The 18,771-nt window shown below is 37.4% G+C and overlaps 2 protein-coding genes across 5 annotated transcripts; both read right to left on the reverse strand.

Moving 5' to 3' along the window:
* Nucleotides 1-2,335: 2,335 nt before the first annotated feature.
* LOC146458159 (neuropeptide FF receptor 1-like) lies at nucleotides 2,336-3,325 on the reverse strand. The gene has a single exon (XM_085091350.1). It carries the CDS (start codon nucleotides 3,323-3,325, stop codon nucleotides 2,336-2,338), a length of 990 nt encoding a protein of 329 aa, XP_084947476.1.
* A 394-nt stretch (nucleotides 3,326-3,719) lies between these two features.
* Nucleotides 3,720-17,322, reverse strand: LOC146458160 (FAD-linked sulfhydryl oxidase ALR-like). Of its 4 annotated transcripts, none has more exons than XM_085091352.1 (4): nucleotides 17,149-17,318; nucleotides 15,286-15,521; nucleotides 12,677-12,858; nucleotides 3,720-3,858 (listed from the first exon to the last, which is right to left on the reverse strand). In XM_085091352.1, the coding sequence occupies exons 1-3, from the start codon at nucleotides 17,269-17,271 to the stop codon at nucleotides 12,693-12,695; spliced, it is 525 nt and encodes a 174-aa protein (XP_084947478.1). In that variant the 5' UTR covers nucleotides 17,272-17,318; the 3' UTR covers nucleotides 3,720-3,858; nucleotides 12,677-12,692. The 4 variants fall into 4 exon arrangements, with proteins under 4 accessions (XP_084947478.1, XP_084947479.1, XP_084947480.1 ...); XM_085091353.1 differs by having other exon boundaries at nucleotides 3,731-3,858; nucleotides 12,697-12,858; nucleotides 17,149-17,322; XM_085091354.1 differs by lacking the exon at nucleotides 3,720-3,858 and adding an exon at nucleotides 8,448-10,847 and having other exon boundaries at nucleotides 12,697-12,858; nucleotides 17,149-17,322.
* Nucleotides 17,323-18,771: the final 1,449 nt, after the last annotated feature.

The raw sequence follows: 18,771 nt of genomic DNA on the forward strand, positions 1-18,771 counted from the left end.
ACACCGAACCCACATGATCTTGATCACCATGAATTTAAGTGTCGGGAGCAGCCTAGATACTGCCTTGATTTGCCAAAGAATTTGAAAATTAACGACAATAGAGGCGTACCTCTCTAAAAGTCACAGGCTTCTGGTGGGAACGAACTGAGCTGGGATTGGGAGGGTTATAATATGCATAACACAATGAGCGCTAAGCTTGGCAGGCTATCCTTCACGTTCTGTCTCTCCTTTGAACAATTCAAACATAACTAAGGAGATTCGATAGACAAAATCTATTTCCTTATAAGTATCCATATCACAAAATAATCGAAAACTGAAAACCTATTTAAAATGACACCCAAAATAAAAATAAAGTACACACTAATGTGATTCCCAACTCAAATACCTGAAGAGATCCCTAAGATCACACGTGTTACAATTCACAAGAAGACGGCATTTTTCTATGGTCTCCCTTACAGGAATTAAGGCTTAATGAAATTAACGCGAAGTTTACAGTAAGTCGTGTTAATTTTTGCGAACATTAATTTCCGCGACATTAATTACATCGCGCGTTAATTTTCTTCACCTTAATTTCCATTGTTTTCGCCCCAAATTCTTGATACACTCCAGAAAGAAAAAACATTGTTTCGCCAGGGTGGCGATCCGCCAGTATGGACTCTGTTAAGAACGCTCCAACGTTTAGGGACAATTCCAAGAACATTGTTTGCATTTCGTATTTTTACACTGAGCGTTAAAATAATTGTTCCTTTTTCCTATAATTAGTGTACAGTATTAGGATGAAAAATAGACTAACTGAAATTAATCCCAACACCAGGATCAATCTAAAAAGCAACAAATTGCCGAAAATTAGAGTGTATACCATTGGGATGAAAACAAGGTTAAGCTAATGCTAACACGACCATCACCTCAAAAAGAGACAAAATTCCGAAAGTTTGAGTTTATAGTATTAATAATGGTAATTGAACTGAGTGGAGTGCAATTTGGTCTGAAATCATACGCGTGATTTCAAAATCGAACGAGCGTGCGGCGCGAGTTCGATTTGAAATCACAAGTATGATTTCAGACCAAAATTGCACGACACAAAGTTCAATTACCACTTTATTACACCTATTTTGAAATCACAGAGTATCATTGTCAATTTTAATATTTATTTTTGTTACTTGATTTCCATTTTGATGGGCTAAAGAAAGGATGCGATTTAGAGCAAAAAATGGTGCAATTTGGGAATAAATCGCACTGTTGAGAGCCAATCAGATTGCAAGGATCACCAGTGATTTCAAAATGGGTGTAATAAGGATGAAAATCAGGCTAAATTAATACCAAAAACACGATCATCCAAAAAGCAAAAAAGCGGCAAAAAGCCGAAAATTAGAGTGTGTAGTTTTAAAATGAAAATCAGGCTAAACTAATCACAACACTATGAACAAGTCAAAAGAGCACCAGATAGCCACATATTAGAAGGTATAGTATTAAGATAAAAATAAGGCTAAAGTAATGCCAACGCCACCATCACCCGAAAAAAGCGGAAATTAGAGTGTATAGTGTTAGGATGAAAATTAGTCTAAATTAATCCCAAATCCACGATCAATCCAAAAAAGCGCCAAATAGCAGAAAATAAGCGTGTATAGGGTTAGAATGAATCTTAATGCCAACACCACTATCACCCCCGCAAAAGGGACAAAAAGACTAAAATTAGAGTGTATTGTATTCGTATCAAAATTAGCCTAAACTCATGCCAACACCACAGTCAATTTAAAAGAGGGCCAAAAAGCCGAAAATTAGAGTTTATAGGAAGAGGATAAAAATTAGTCTAAATTTATCCCAACTCCACGATCAACCCAAAAAAGAGCCAAAAAGCCTTAAATTAGAGTATAGTATTAGGATGAAGATTAGGCTAAATTATTCCCAACACAAAGATCAACCCAAAAATTTGAATAAAGCATGAGCTTTATTGTTTCATTTAGTGACCTCTTTATTTTGTACAACGTCACGCCTGCTTATTCAGACTAAAAGTTTGAAACTTTTAGTGCTGGACATATGAACTGGAGAGTAGAAATTTTGGAAGAATTCAAAGTTTATATCAATCTGAGCCATAACCTTAGATAAATACTTCAAATTCTCACAAACTGAAGAAACAGATAATTCTTTTCTTGGCATCAGGTCTGCTAAGGCTTGACGCAGCAAGGCCCCTTCCAATATACTTCTCATATGTAAGTTCCTAAGAAGGTCGACTTACTGCAAGTCTAGGCAAAGTCTGGAAAACCCAAGTGAGATCCGTCCTATAATATAAATGGCAGTGGTTTGGACAACGCGATTTCCCAGGGCTGTGCTATTCTTATGGATGCACGGTCTCCGGTATTTCATAAACATTAGTTTTTACATTCATCATCTGATTTGCCAGCGTTGCTTGCGGTGGAGACGGCTCGATGATTGAAGAGCGATGGCAACAGCACATGCGCGATAAGAATCTGATGTAGCTACGTCGATATTGTCTGTTCATGACACCATACACAACGGGGTTTAAACAGCTGTGCAGCCTTGTAAGCATTTCTGATGCAAACCACAGCTCGTCGTAAGAAACATTTCTGAAATCGTACAACATCCAAGCAACTTGTGTGGGCAATAACAGAACCAGAAACAATAAAACAATAACTGCTACAGTTCTGAGTATCACAGCACTCTCCCTATTGTTTTCTTCTTCAGGAGCTTGGACGGAGCTTGTTAACCCAGTACTTCGTGGAATGACGGGCCGCCTGAGTAAAAATTGCCATATTCGAATGTAACAAATCGCTGTTATAATAAGCGGCAGAAAGTACTGAAGAGTCATTAGTGAAGCAGTGTACGCTTGACGGTGACCAAGCGAGGGCCAAACTTCATGGCAACCATCCCCCGTTGTTTTGGTAACCACGATGAGAGGAATAACCAAAATAAAGGCCACCAACCATACGAGGGACACCCATATTATTGCACCTCGACGTTTTAGCTTTGGACTCCACGGATGAGTTATAACATGCCATCGATGTATCGCCATAGATGTGATGGTAAAAAGCCCTGCATTGTAACCTGTTGTAACAACAGTCATATTAATTTTGCAGTTAAACATCTCTGAAGTCACGCCAAATTTTTTAAGGATGGAAACAGGCGAGTCAAAACAGAGCAAAACCAAATCTGCAATGGCTAGGCTTGTTACAAATATTCCGTGAATTGTCTTCCTGGCTGTCTTCTCGTGCACTATGATTAGAACAAAAGTGTTGCCTACAACGCCGATGAAGAAAACCATGATTATAATCACAAATTCGACCCACCATGTTGAATCCTTTTCCATTGTTTTACTTTTGTATTTAGGATCTGTTAATTCTTTATCTTGCTTAGTTCATCTGCCGTTTTAAGTAGCCAACATTAATCTCACTGAATTTCATCAATTACTGACTTTTCAGTCACCTCATAATTGGTTGATCGCCCTCAGTGCAGCTGAACTCAGGCTCATCGGATGCAGAAATGATCCTGATTCGTTCTCTGTGATTTGATTACCTTTAGGTTTGCTTGGTGGCAATTATGTTGTTGTAGTAACTTTTCTGGTTGGTTAGTGGCAAGTTGTTGGCACTTAAACCAATCATCCAAGTTGTCCTCACTTTGTTGACTGTTTCGTGACCAGAAAAGTTGTTGCAAGTCAGTTGATTTAAATTTAAGTCTGCTATCTCCTGTATCTCCGGTTGCCACGGTGTAAACAAATCGCAAAGCGACGAAACGGCGATGGGTTGTTTCATGAAACAGAAGGTAATCTATTGCCAGGTCCTGATGTATTGGGATTATAAGTTGACCAATTTTTGTTTGTGAATTTATTTCGTCGCGTCTCACCTGAAACAAAGGCAAATTAATATTACTCCAGTTCATGTATTGTTGTACTTTTGTGGTAGTTAAGTAAAGCTTGCACAATGGATTTATTATCAGTTTAAGCTCCTTTCTGTCTTTGATACGGATGGTAGTCATAATATTAAAACCATAAAGCCTCGAAAACAGTAAACATACTTTGAACCCGATACAAGCGTATTTGTTCTTTGCTCCCGGTAAAGAAGTATTAGAGGTTCACAAATTATTTTAGCATTCGCTTCTGTGAAGGGAACGGGTTATGCCGTTGGCTCAAGGACGCCGCTAATGTCGTACGCCGTTTGCCGGCAGCGTCATGAATTCGCCCAAGGAGTCAAGAAGAGCGTCTGCTCGGGAAGAAGAGAGAGGACCCTGGGAATGTGTGAAATCGAGCAAGCGGGAGGTGTACCAAGACTGGTTTGCAGTTACACTTCAGTCACAAACACATACGAAAAAATTGTGATTTTGTCAGCAGCCCAACAAATTAAATGTTTACCGTTTAATCACACCTGGAGAAAACATGAACAAATTAAAAGAATGGGCGACAAACTCTCCTCCCAAAAAAGTAAAAAAAAAAAAAAAAAAAAAAAATCAGAAAAATGTGTCACTCTTGTTTCCACAAATTGTGTGTGCTTGAGAGAACGGGTCAACAATACGGCTTTCAATATTGCTGTTTGATAAGAGAGAATAACACGACCGATCTTGGAACATCGTCTAACAAAGCTACCACGTTTCAATATCGTCACTTAGCCGAGAAAGTGAAAATAGTGTAAGTTCTCTTGTACGACGCCTCTGGTAAAAAAATGTTATTTCTCCATCTCTCTAAGTACCTCATTGTCGGTAGTTCCATTATCATCTTTTTTAAAATTTGATTGCTTTGGTCTGTTTTACTTTTTTATTTATTTATTTTTTATTTTTTGCCTTCTAATGACCAGACTCAAATTTTGAGTTCCGTTTAAAAGCACCTGAAAAGAGATAGGATCTCTGACATTTTGCTAAAATCGGAGGAAAACTATAAAAGATTAAAAACGCGATTATGTTTTTCTTCTCTATGTAATAATCATTTTTATCTGTCTATATTCTTCTGCTTCTTCGTAGTTTATAACAAGTTTTATTGTAACTAATTTATAGCTGTTACTTCCGTAAACATCCATCTTGAACAGTGGCCAATATAAAGTTTGCACTGAATTTTGTTTGGTTTAGGCGGTGGTGGATGTAGTTGGGGAGCAGGGATAGCGCGGGGGTAAGAACACTCGCCTCCCACCAATGTGGCTCGAATTCGATTCCCGGGCTCGGTATCATTTCTGGGTTGAGTTTGCTGTTGGTTCTCGACTTTGTTCCGAGAGGTTTTTCTCCGGGTACTCCGGTTTTCCCCTTTCCTTTAAAAACTAACATTTCTAAATTCCAATTCGATCAGGAGAGTGTCCCCAGGTAGTGCTCTGCGCTAAATACACTGACACTTAAATAAAGAGATTTGTTTATTTTATTTTAACTTTAGAGCGCTCAGTGTTTATCAGGCTAAACTTCTGATTCTGGGAATGATTTCAAATCCTAAACAATGTAAACCCAAATGACAGCTAATCAGCAAGCACTTACTTTTAGTCTATAGACCTTTATCGCGTTAATTTAGAAATGTGGTTTGTATTTTGTGGTTCAATTTTATCCTTGGTTTAAATGTTATTTTCCACTGTTTCAAACTCATTGTCATACATCAACAACTACCACATTCAAGAACAATAGGAAGATAAAATTTAAAGCAAGAAAAGATTAAACGACAACATATATTTAATATACACAACAAAGTTTAATGGCCTTAGCTCCCACGAGTCTCCTGTAGCTCAGTGGTAGAGCATCCGAACTAGTAATCGGAAGGTCTTAGGTTCGACTCCTGATAGGAGCACTCGGATTTCTTTTTTCCGAGTATGCCTGCGTCACTTTCTAGAATAATCATCATTCTCAACATATATCATAGTTATAGTTATATAGTCCCGTAAGCTGTAAAGTATGATTGAGACGGGCAAAACCACAAACGTCTAAAAAGTCTTGCCTATTTTAAAAGACAAGACTCTCAACACTGTTTCCCGATATTAGCAAACTGGAATTTGGCGGATCAGTTGTCGTGGCCGTTTTTCTTACGAGTGAAAGGGGAAAAAAAAAAAGATATGCCAGTGTTAAGTTCTTTACCATTACAAGAACAACTTGTGAAATTTCAAAGTTATCGTATTACTCTAGCTAGCTACTTACTGTTTTTGTGAGTGACAGAACGGACAAAGCTTCAGTTTCTCTGTTACATCTGTTTGTCTGCAGCCTGCATGAAGCAAGCTGACTGTTTTATAAAGTCACATTACTTACAGTCGGCCGTCAAATTGTCGGCCTCTTTTAACTGATATGAGCCATTATCATGTGTGTGTGATTGAAAAATGTTTTATTCTCAATTCCTTTTAGTCGTATGATTCTTAAGTTTCCTAGAGATAAATTATGATGATAAGAATCTTTTAGAATTGAGTGTTCGGTGACCGGATTTAATTTTGACATCAGAAATGAACTGAGAAATATTTATGAGGAAAAAAAAAGAAAAACAAAACAAAACAAAAAACAATTATATGGCAGAGACTGCATGCAACATCCTGTGTTAATGTACCACCCACTAAATCCATTCCTAGAATGTGATTGGCTATTTGCCTTGCATATTGGGCAGTTATCTGTGCCTTGGCCATTTAACTTGCTTTGAAATTTATCGAGAGGAACACGACTAAAGGAACCCAGCTGTACTTTTCTGGGTTAGAAGAAGAAAATGATTGGTTCTTTGCATTGAGCATTTTGTAATTATACAGCATCTAGGTAATTAAAAGCCTAAAACTAAACTGCTGTATTTTTCAAGAGCAACTGGCTTAAACGAAGAAAATGATTGGTTCTTTGCATTGAACATTTTGCAATCATACAGCGTCTAGGTAATTAAAAAGCCTAAAACTAAACTTCCTCAATTTTTTCCCCTACAGCACGTAGTTTAAACTACGCCTCAGCTGTGAAAAGAAGCGGCTTTTTCCGACAGCTGAGGCGTAATTTAAACTTCGCATTTGAATGGCGCTGAATACAATCCGTCTCAGATAAGAATCGTATCTACACTGCTGTCGCGTTTTAAGCCAATCCCTTCTCAAAGTAAGGTGTATTATTTGTTGTTTGTGTGTTTAAAGACTGACTTCCTGACCGTGCATTGGTTAGTTGGTTTTTTTTTTCTTTTCTGAGACTTGACTTAAATTTGACGCGACAAACCGAAGTGCCAATGTGTGACTTGCGCCTAAAAGGTATTAACCCCACATTGTTGTAAATTATACTGAAGAGCTTTCAATTGAATAGTCACAATGCATTTGAGAAACAGGGTCTCCCGACTGATCGAAGCGCCTCGCGTCAGTTGCGCCTAAAATATATAACTATTACAGTATTCTCATGTTTCTCTTTGACTGAAACATCATCAAAAATGACAGCACTGTCGTCAGAAGGGGTCGTAAAATACTGCTCAAGATCTTTTATTTGAATAGCCACAGGGCCTTTGAGAGTTTTATTCGGCACGGAGTTAAAGTTTCAACAACGCTGTGAAATATTCTTTGATGGCCACTCTACAATTTCATCTGAATACACAAAAGTTAAAGCCTCGTCAAATGATTCAGGATTTGAATCTAGGATGCATTGTCTTCAATAAATTAGGAATAGTCCGACTGGTGGTCAAATTCACAATTATGATACTAGCACCTCAGCTCATTTTCGACCTCACACCTGCCGAACTAATATCAAGCAATTTACTATACTCTATAGAGGGCCAAAAATATGGAATGCTTTGCCATTATCAATTACGTCTTCCCCTAGTCTGTCCACCTTCAAAAGAAAGCTTCTTGATTTCCTCAGTTAATTGCATGAAACGTCCGACTCTGTTAAAATCTCAATACAATGTCTCTACTGGTCTTAAAGTCCTAACATATCTCCGAGGAGACCTCTCAGTATAAGCCCGGGGGTTTCTTGAGGTCTCCTCGCCACTTCTTACTTCTTCTTTACTATTATAATTTACTCTAAACTTGTGTACAATCCTAGTCTATTATTCATTGTAACTTTCTCTGTTTGTATGTCGTGGTGAATAAATAAATAAACAAATAAATAAATAAATAAATAAATAAATAAATAAATAAATAAATAAATAAATAAATAGTCAAAATGAATTCAAGAGAACTCTGGCTATTAAACACGTAACATCGCAAAAACACTGAATCCGAGACACTCAATATGTTACCTTGTTTGTTACAACTGTGTAGAAAATGGTTCAACTTATTCAAATAGATGTCTTTTTGAGTCTACCCGAGGTCGAAAACTAACGTAAAACCTCTTGTACGCCTCCCTCACTATTAAACCCCTTATCATTAATAAGACACACCCAAGGTCAGTCAGATTTAATAAGACATGGCCACCCCCCACCCCCCAGGCGCACTCATGGCGAAGACATCTGTCAGTTTCTCTATAAGAAAACGTGGTCTTCAATGCACTGAAATATTTTTTGTTTTAAGGTCAAAATAACATCGTGATACACTACCCATTACTGCATATATTTATTTACCTCTGCTTTTCACTTTCATTTTCGCTTTTTTTTTTAGCTAAACTATGATTAATATGACTATGTAATATATTTTAATATTTACTGTAGCTCTGCCATTGATTTTGGTCCCATGTGTATACTTTGTTCTAATTACTTAACTGAGGGAGCCCATTGCTTATAAGCCGGGTGGCTTCCCTTGGGCTTCCTCGCCATTAGTGTTTAAATAATAAAAAATAATTTTTCCATTCGTACAATTAATGGCAAAACAATAAACTGAACTGAACTGAACTGAACTGAGCTATAATTCACGCTGTCAGTGTGAGGTAACATTTTGGTAAAGTTGGTTCATTTTTGTTTTCCAAATTCATGGTTTGAAAAACGTTGCCCTCTCTAATGAGTCTCACCCCCTTCGCGAGATCTGAAAATAAATCTGCCTCTCGGAGGGCTTACGAATGATAGAACTTATACGGTAATTCTATATTTCCATTGGTTTGGACTGAGACAGTGCTTAACAGCCCGTCTACAACTCTATTCAAACATAAATATTCGACTGAGAGCGTTCTGTCTCCGGCTGAATACATATTTGATCGACCATTTGTCTATTTTGCTTTTTGATCTCTCCTTAACAGCCATCGCCACTATATCTAAGAATCTGATCATTTTGGGTAAGTTTAGATGTAAAATATTTAAAATGTTATTTTAAAATATGTAAGTGACTCTGCTTATGTGTAGATAATGCGTTTAGAAGGCAACAAGTCAAGGAGCATTTTTGGTACTACTGATTATCGAATCGAGTCTGCACAAAATGTCACGCAAAGTTCCATCTGCCAAACAACCTTGTTTTCATCAGGGAAATTTACAAAAAACTCAACAAAAAATGCTACGTTCAAACAATGGTAATGCTCAATCGCCAAACACCACGAACACGGAAATGGAACATTGAATTGAAACACCGCGCGCGCTGGGCTACCAAACAATTGTCACCCCCCAAGAAAATTTACGAAAAACTAACTTCAAAAAATGCTTCATTCAACGATGGTAGCCATTGATTACATCGCCGCACATTTGCTCTTTTTCTGGTATTTTTCCAAACTTAAAAAAAAAAAAAAAAGTCGCCTTAAACACTTTGTCGCGTGGGAAGTAAATGTGCGGGAAGGACGTGAGAAAAGCCAGACATCAGTTTGAGGGAACAAGGGTATCAGTTGTCTTAAGCTAAACTACGCAAGACATAAAATCGGTTTCTAGTTTCTCACCGCCTTTTCTCCGAAAATATTAAATAGGCTTAAAAACTTAAGTGCCAACAAAAATCCCACTGCTACCTAATCTACGGCACTCTTGGGTGTACATAATTTAAATACGGAAGGGGATGTCTTGGAGATCTTAAAAGTTTTTAGGACTTCGCTACTTGACATTCAATTTATTTTCTGACCCAACACCTGGCCTTGTTTTAGATTAAGAATATATAGAGCCGGATCACAAAAAATCGCTTAAAAAAGAAATTTGGAGTCACTAAAACACAAATCATATTTTGAATTTTGTATGCCGGCAAGATTTATGAGATATAAAAAAAACTTACAAAAATTTACGAACAGTAAAAGTGATATGAAAATGTGATGTTTAGTTTTAGTTTCATACCGGAATAAAGTCACTTAATCGAACACACCTAGGTTCTCATCAGCAAACCAATCGCGCTTTTACATTTTATCAATCAGTCAGTCAATCAATCAATCAATCAATCAATCAATCAATCAATCAATCAATCAATCAATCAATCAATCAATCAATCAATCAATCAATCAATCGATCAATCGATCAATCAATCAAACAACCAGTTAGTCAATCAGTCAGTCAATCAATTAATCGGTCAGTTAGTCAGTCAATCGGTCAGTAAGTCAATCAATCAGTCAGTCAGTGAATCAGTGAATCAATCAATCAATCAATCAGTCAGTCAGTGAATCAGTGAATCAATCAATCAATCAATCAGTCAGTAAGTCGATACATTAATTATGAATTAATAAATCAATTGAAGCTCTCGCCTGTGCTGTCTTGTTCTCCTAAATATCATGGACAATGTGGAATAAACAAAAACACAACCTCGACATATGCTACAGCATACCTCTTAAGAACAACAGAGTAATTACCTTTCAATAATTCCTGCCTTTAAAATACCATTTTTTCTCTACAAGCGCATCTTTAATATCCGTTTCTTTTTAATTGTCATTTAAAAATATAGTTTCTCTTCAGAGAAATCCTTCTGCACAGAGTATTCTTATTGTCCATTAAACCTGCTTCTTCAAGCTTCCAACAGGAAGGCATCCATCTTTAATTCCTATTATTAATTCTTAAGCCTCTAAATGTCGACTGTTTTGTTGTAGTAGAGAGCCTGCTCCACGATTACCTACAAAACGAAAAAGTAGTCATTGTACTGAAGCTACCTTACTAAAAAAAAAACAGTCAACCACAATGACTAAGTCACAAAAGTGGTTCTAACTTTTGAATCTGCGGATGAAATGTGCGACCATTCAAATGAAAGCTACTGAGCAGTACTTTCCTGTGGTGCTGTTCATTATGCTATACAAGGTGATTCTAACTTTTGAGTCTGTGGATGAAATCCTAAAGTGTGACCATTCAAATGAAAGCTACTGAGCAGTACTTTCCTGTGGTGCTGTTTATTATGCTGTACAAGATGGTTCTAACTTTCGAGTCTGTTGATGAAATCCTAAAGTGAGACCATTCAAGTGAAAGTTACTAAGCAGTACTTTCATGCGGTGCTGTTTGTTATGCTGTACAAGGTGGCTCTAACTTTCAAATCTGTGGATGAAATCCCAAAGTGTTACAATTCAAATAAAAGCTACTGAGCAGTACTCTTCTGTGGTGCTGTTTATTATGCTGTACAAGGTGGTTCTAACTGTTGAGTCTGTGGATTAAACCCTATGGTGTGACCATTCAAATGAAAGCTACTGAGCAATAATTTTAATATAACTTTGGTTCGTAATAGTTTACAAAATTAGCTACAGGTACTGAGAAGTATTTCTTATAATTTTGTTTCTTCGGTAGTTCTTGACAATGAAAGAATTACCCTAGTCATTACTGACTAGAGTTAGCCATGATAATTATTTGTGAATTACACTGTCCAGATAAAATTGTCAAACACAAAGAAACGTAATTTTGCCATCACAAAATTATGTTCAATTTGCAATACTAGTAATAATAATAATAATAATAATAATAATAATAATAATAATAATAATAATAATAATAATAATAATAATAATCTGGCATTCAGATGTTAATGTACTGCCATAATAATAATCGTACCCTTAGGTAATGCAGCCATTTTTAGGAGACTTTGCAAAGGCTACACCATTGCACCCCACATGGGAGGTTTTCTTTTAATGCATCTATACATTTAAATACTGCGAATAATAATATTTAAATAATTACAATGATAATATTTTTAAAAGCGTATTGCACAATTTGCATGGCAAATTGATCAATTTATTTGTGCATTATGTGAATTTCATATAACTAACTAAAAAGAAGGAATAGAGTAACAAAAAGCTAATAAAAATAAAAATTACTAATCCACATGTAGATCTAACATGATGTATGATTTACTAAAATTAATTAGCTTTACCCATTAGAATGAGTTTATGACTTAATGAGTTTTTGTGTCTGTGGGTAAAATCTTCAAGTGACCATTCACATGAAAGGTACTGAGCAGAACTTACCTGTGGTGCTGTATTATGCTGTACAAGGTGGTTCTCACTTTTGAGTCTGTGGATGAAATCCTAAAGTGTAACCATTCAAATGAAAGCTACTGAGCGGTACTCTCCTGTGGTGCTGTTCATTATGCTGTACAAGGTGGTTCTAACTTTTGAGTCTGTGGATGAAATCCTAAAGTGTGACCATTCAAATGAAAGCTACTGAGCAGTACTTTCCTGTGGTGCTGTTTATTTAATGCTGTACAAGATGGTTGTAACTTTTGAGTCAGTGGATGAAATCCTAAAGTGTGACTATTCAAATGAAAGCTACTGAGCAGTACTTTCCTGTGGTGCTGTTTATTATGCTGTACAATGTGGTTCTAACTTTTGCATCAGTAGATGAAATCCTAAAGTGCGACCATTCAAATGAAAGCTACTGAGCAGTACTTTCTTGTGGTGCTGTTCATTATGATTGCTTGAACAGTATTAATCTTATAAGGTGCTTTTCATTAAAAGAACTTACTTTTTTGTCAAGTTATTTACCAGTCACATGAACCATCTTTCCATCCATCAAGCCATCTCTCATCCACTTTTGAACAATCAAACTCCTCTTTTCCAATCCTTCTGTTTACATCATTATGCATATGGCACATCCATTGACAAAACTTATGTCTACTACTTGTGTCGGGAGGGTGGGTTTGTAACCTAAAGCGTGAAAAAACCAGAACATGATTATCAATAGAACTGGCTTCCTTCATCCCTTGGGCCCCATTCCTATATAAAGAGGTCATGATGCAGGATATGATTGTGTGACTGACAGAAACCTTGATTTAACAAACCTCTATAATAATTATAGCAAAGTTGTTGATATAACAAACGATCATCTCCAGCCAAATGCATGGAAATGTATTGAAAAGAACCTTGAAATAACAAACCCTCTATATAATGAACCCATTTCCCTAGTCCCTTGGCACTTTATTAAATCGAGGTCCCACTGTAACCCTTTCACCCCTAATATCAAAGAGCAAATTCTCCTTTCTTGTCCCCTTACTTGTCATATGAAAGAACTGGGAAGAAGGTATTAAAATATCAAGAATATTCACTTTGGGTGATCATATCCTTAAATCTCATGAACTCAGGGGTTGAATAAGCATTGATTACAAGGAAAAATTTGATGCTGATCACTGTTAAGGCTTAAAGAGTTAAAGAAAGTGTGCGATACAGGAAGCACCTGTAGTGTGAAGTGGGACAAAAAATTATCAGTGACGACAGCCCCATTCATCTAACATGCAGGATAAGGAATTTGACTGGCATGGGATGGCAGGAGAGACTAATAATTAATTACTGGAAGTTGTGTTAAACGGACTGTAAACTGAAAATATACATTTTGGAAACTTAACCTATATACTGTATGTACTATATAATATTATTTATATAATTTAAGGTTGATTATGCATGCATTTTGATTGGCTCTCACTTATAATCTATTAAAGGACAGGGCCCAGTTGTTCAAAACCTGATTAAAGCTAATCCATGATTAAAACATGACCAAGGTTTTCTGCGCATTAATGTCGCAGTTCCTATTACCATAAAGTTAACTAGAGATCTCAACAGACAAATAATAACAACGTGATGTTTGGCGTAAAGGGGGAACACCGCTCCGCGATCGGCGTGACAGACGACTCCCATAGCATGACCATAAAGCCTTACTTATCTCCCCAGCGCTATTAAACTGTATTAATGACCAGCGCTGGATCGGACAAGTTGTAGGCAGGTCCAAAACTAAAACAATCTAATAGCCTAACTCTCCACGGCACTACGAACTGAAACCTCCGGCCAGCATAGTGCAAAGAGTATTGGCATTTTTTAAAACCAGCTCAAGCCTAATATTCCGCAGCGCTACGAGCCGACTCCGCCGGCATGCGCTGGATAAAAGCATATAACGAGCTTCAAGGTTATAGAGCTAAAAATAGCCTAAAAACACAAAGCTTGGGGAAGTCGCTGCGAGACTTAACCGAACGCGAACCTGAGAGGTGAACCCAAATTTATTGGAAAAAACAACAACCAAACCTCCAAAGGGAGGGAAGGGTGGGAATTACAAAATAGAGACACTAAAGGTAGACCTTACAGTAGGTAATACAGCAAGCGAGTGATACTCGGACTTTTACTAGACCTTTTATAGTTAGACATATGTCTAGGACTAAGCCAATGGCAAGTAAAGTACTATCGAATACAAGAGATTCACGTAGCGCTAAACGAGACATGAATAGAGGTATTTATACCTTTTAGCCATACAAAACGAAGGATATAAATGTAACAGACGGTATTGCAACATGCTAGAAGAATAGGTATTGTACAAGGAGAGTAAAAGTACATCCATGACCAATTTGCATTACGTAATGCTAACTGTTGACACAGTAACAACTGAGCTCAAGAGCGTCACGCTCCATTAACTGCGTTTTACAATTATGTTGTAAAACTTTACTTGTTAAAAACAATTTTAAAGTCTAATTTTAAGCTAATGGTAAGGGAAGTCAAAGTCAAAACTGAGGGACAAAATCTTTTGGCAAAAATCTTTATTGATTAGTAATTAAACTCGAATCAAAGTTCTCATTAATCCAGGATTAGCTTAACTGGCCTGACTAGGCAAACGAAGATGTGGAAAAAAGTCTCACCGAGGCTGTGGACAGGTACGAGAAGCAGGAAGAAGAAAGAAAAGCACGTTTCTTTGTAGAAAATGACTTGGAAAAAATACCTGAGCAGTTTCAGTCGAACGCGACTAAATTTTGTTTCTTTATTATATATAACAAATAGATTCCACGTTGCCATGCGTCAGTTCATTAATACATGTAGATCGCAGATGACGTCAAAATGTGGTAAGAACATAAGTGACACACTCGACTATCACCTCATGTGTCACTTTTTTGTTCTTACCACATTTTGATGTAATCTGTGATCTGAACAGATGCACTCTTGGTGTATGCACTCTTGGTGTAAAATTGAAGAAAACAAAATCTATTCAAGCCATGAAGTACCTATACAAAAAGTGAAATATTCTCATGTTTTATAACTAAGTAAGTGAAACTAACCAGGAAGAGAAGACAGGCTGTTGACAAAGAAATTCATATTTACCTTTCCCGAAGATGTGATGCACATTCATGACATGGATAGAATTTTGAAAACAGTTTCATAAAGCTAGACATTTCAGACTGTTCTTGTTGAGAGGGATTGTTAGGATAATATGCAGCCATTGTATGAAGAAAGTTCCATGTTGATTGACCAAGCTCTTCTCTGTCCAAAGGACATTCTATCGTAGTTTCTTCTTGGGATGAGCTCTCCTGGGTTTGTGATGAATTAGTTCCATTGCTCTATAAAAATAAATCATTAAACAGACCACATGTACCGGATAGTTGTCAATTCAAGTGATAATGTGTCTTGTGTCTTGAAAGAAAAGTTAGAAGAAAAGACGCAGGTCTAAAACACAGATCAGTCTATTAATATTTGATTGTATACATTTTGTGAGTCAAACTCTATTTACGCTTGTTGTTTTTGGAAGAGAGTTAATAATTGTCAGTTATCCATGTATGTAATTAATTGTGGGGAAATCTTTCTGAGTATCTGCACTAGCAGATATACGTATAGTGTAGTGTAAACATTAACAATAAGAAAATTAATCCATAAGGCATGGGTCGAACTTGGCAAATTTTTTGCAAAAATTTGATTGCTTCGCGGACAAAAGCTGTCAACAAAACACTTTTCCTAGTGTGACCGTAACTTTTCCAGTTTACAAAATTTGTGAAAATTGGCAAAAACATTAAAAATGCCATAGTGCTTGGGTGAAGCAGGCAGATTTTCCAAACATTGAGCTGAACAATAGGAATCTTAACAGTAAATGTCAATGCTTGAAAAATGAAACAGAAGAACTGCGATAGAGTTGGAAAAAGGAAGGGACTGCTTCAGTTTGTGCTCTTCCTTTGTCATGGACGGACATAGATTTTATAACCATTACAATCAACCACAATTCCTGCTTTTCTCGGCAACAGTGCCGAATACTTGCAATTTTTATCCTCTCGGGTGCTAAGTGTCGACCAAATTTATAGTAATAGAGAGGCACCAAGTGAAGCCTAGGCGACCACTTCACAGAGTTTGCCTTCATCTGAGCTTGACAAGCCAAGGTGGTCTTATGAGAAATGGATGACTCATCAAGAAAAAATTGCTGATCACCTTGTGGGCCAAGAATTTCTACCCCATTTAATAGTTGTCATAGATGGATGTCAGGTCCAGGCTGCATTTTATCTAGGTTACACCGAAGATCTTCGGCATGGGTTTTCAAATCACTTGGCGCACTGGCACACTACCTCATGAGAGTTGGCGTGAAGAAAAATTACCTTGACTTTCCAAAACGTCTTAACCGTTGTAATGAACTGTTGTTATCCAGAAATGCCCGGGATTTCCCCCCTGAGTGGGGAAGAGATGAGGCTGGTGTGGCGGTCTGTGTAAAATTTTTTCTGGCATACATGTAGGTACTTTGGCATGCCACAAACTTGGCGCAGAACTTCGAAATTCTTGGCGATGTACACGGAATTCACCACGTTGTCGGGTGTCATAACATTGATAGTTACCTCCCACCAGTGTAGCCCCACTCAGTTTAACTTTAAATTTTCTTTTCCGGTCACGGTTTTCAATTTTTGCAGAGTAAATACTAGCGCGACCCATGCCTAACATTAGCTAATTTATTTTCCTTTAATATAAATAATAAATAGCGTCAGCATGAATAGAGCTTTGAGTCGGGAAACATAGGCATGATTAATGTAAGGGGCTGCGTAGAAATACATGTATATGTGCGCTGTTAACAACATAACAAAATAGTAACTTGTCAATATACATGTCGAGAACATGATGATGCAATTTGACAGCGCCAAGCACCTGCCAAAATAAAAATGTAAAAATATAAAGTTATTTGAAAACTTATTCCAACATAAGCTAAAATCTTACCGCAGTACTTTTGTTTTTGTTTCCCTGTCTCATCCACGATTTGAAATCGGTGCAAGTACGGCACGGCTTTTTACCGTGAAAGGTTGACATGTTTTGGCTACGGTCCGACGACCGGTCCGCCATGTTGAATGGTCAGATGAGTACTTCATGTAAAATTATTCACCAAAGACTTGGTAGCCGCGCATCGTTCAAAACAGCCGCGGAAGCAGCTTTCGTTCCTTTCTTTCCCTTTCCAATCCTCTATGCAGAATAGTTAGTAAACAAGGAGTTTAAATGTGAAAGTAAGTGTTGACATAAGACCTGGAAGAAAATACTGACAATACAATATGAAATGAGATAAAGTAGAGTAAAAGCCCACGAGAAATGAAAGATAACGGGTGTCATCCATATTCACGAAACCCTGTCGGCGTTTCAATCAGTCAATCAATCAATCACTGATAAACTTTATTTATCCACTGTAGAAATTAAAGCTAGAAAGCTTATGTGGCCGTGCCAAAAAGATAAAAACACAAAACTACCATCATTTATATCATCATAAAATCAGTAACTAATTTGCATACAACACAATACATTACAAGTAATTGAAATAGCATCGGGGTATTTACATCACAAGATCATAACCACATTCAAAATTTCCTGACCCTCGCTCTACCGCTTGATCCATATCTCAGATAAGTACAAAATCTAATCGTAAGTATAGAAAATCTGCGTCCAATTGTTGTACGGTGGAAGGCGACTCGGCTGAAAAGTTCAGTTCTCTAAGATCTGATGATTGTCAAGCCTTCTTCGTGAAGGCCTTGATTCCTGTGCCATTTGCAAGCGGCGAGAGGATATTCCAGATGACGGCACCTTGGTACGCGATAGAGTTTTTCATATAGTAGCTATTAGAAAAAGGAATGGCTAAATTAGTCGCATTTCTTACATTATGTGTGATTGAGCGACTCTGTTATAAATCCCATACATGGTGGCGCTAACTGAGAATTTATCTTAAATATAAGGGTGGCTAGTCTAACTTTATGTATATCAGAGTGCTTGGACCAGCGGGTTAGCTGACGAACATTAGTTGACGGTGTGTCCTTTGGTAGGTTATATATGAATCTCAGGGCGAGACAGAGTAGTGCCTCCAGGGCTGCAAAGCTCTGCTTGACTCAACCTCGTTCCCAGGGTCTCTCCTCTTCACGTCCCAGGGAGCGCGAGAGGGGAGACCCTGGTTGGGGTTGGTCACGTGTCTCCCAGAATCTGGGTCTAATTTTTCTCTTGACTCTCGAACTGATCTCAGCGGGTAAGGACGAGTCAGATTTCTCCGCAAAGTGCAAACAGCCCTTTGACTTAACAGTTCAATAGTTAGCTTCAACCAGCGATCTACATTTTGAATCCATGGTTGCAAGCTTTTCTTTCACCTCGACAGACAAAGAACCATATGACTGACAAATCAGGAGGTCAAATCATTGATTTACCTCAACGGGCAGAGATTGTGACTCAACGGTCAAATTTATTGCCTCAACGGGCGAAGAATACTGATGTAAATGTACTGGAGCCGCTCTGTCAGATCTTTTTCCACGTTCTTTTTTAAGTGACATATTTGCAGGCGTCGATATCCAGGATAATAATAGAAAACAACAA

Source organism: Pavona decussata, unplaced genomic scaffold (genome assembly GCF_977016875.1).
Source record: "Pavona decussata unplaced genomic scaffold, jaPavDecu1.1 SCAFFOLD_234, whole genome shotgun sequence".
Classification (NCBI taxonomy): domain Eukaryota; kingdom Metazoa; phylum Cnidaria; class Anthozoa; order Scleractinia; family Agariciidae; genus Pavona; species Pavona decussata.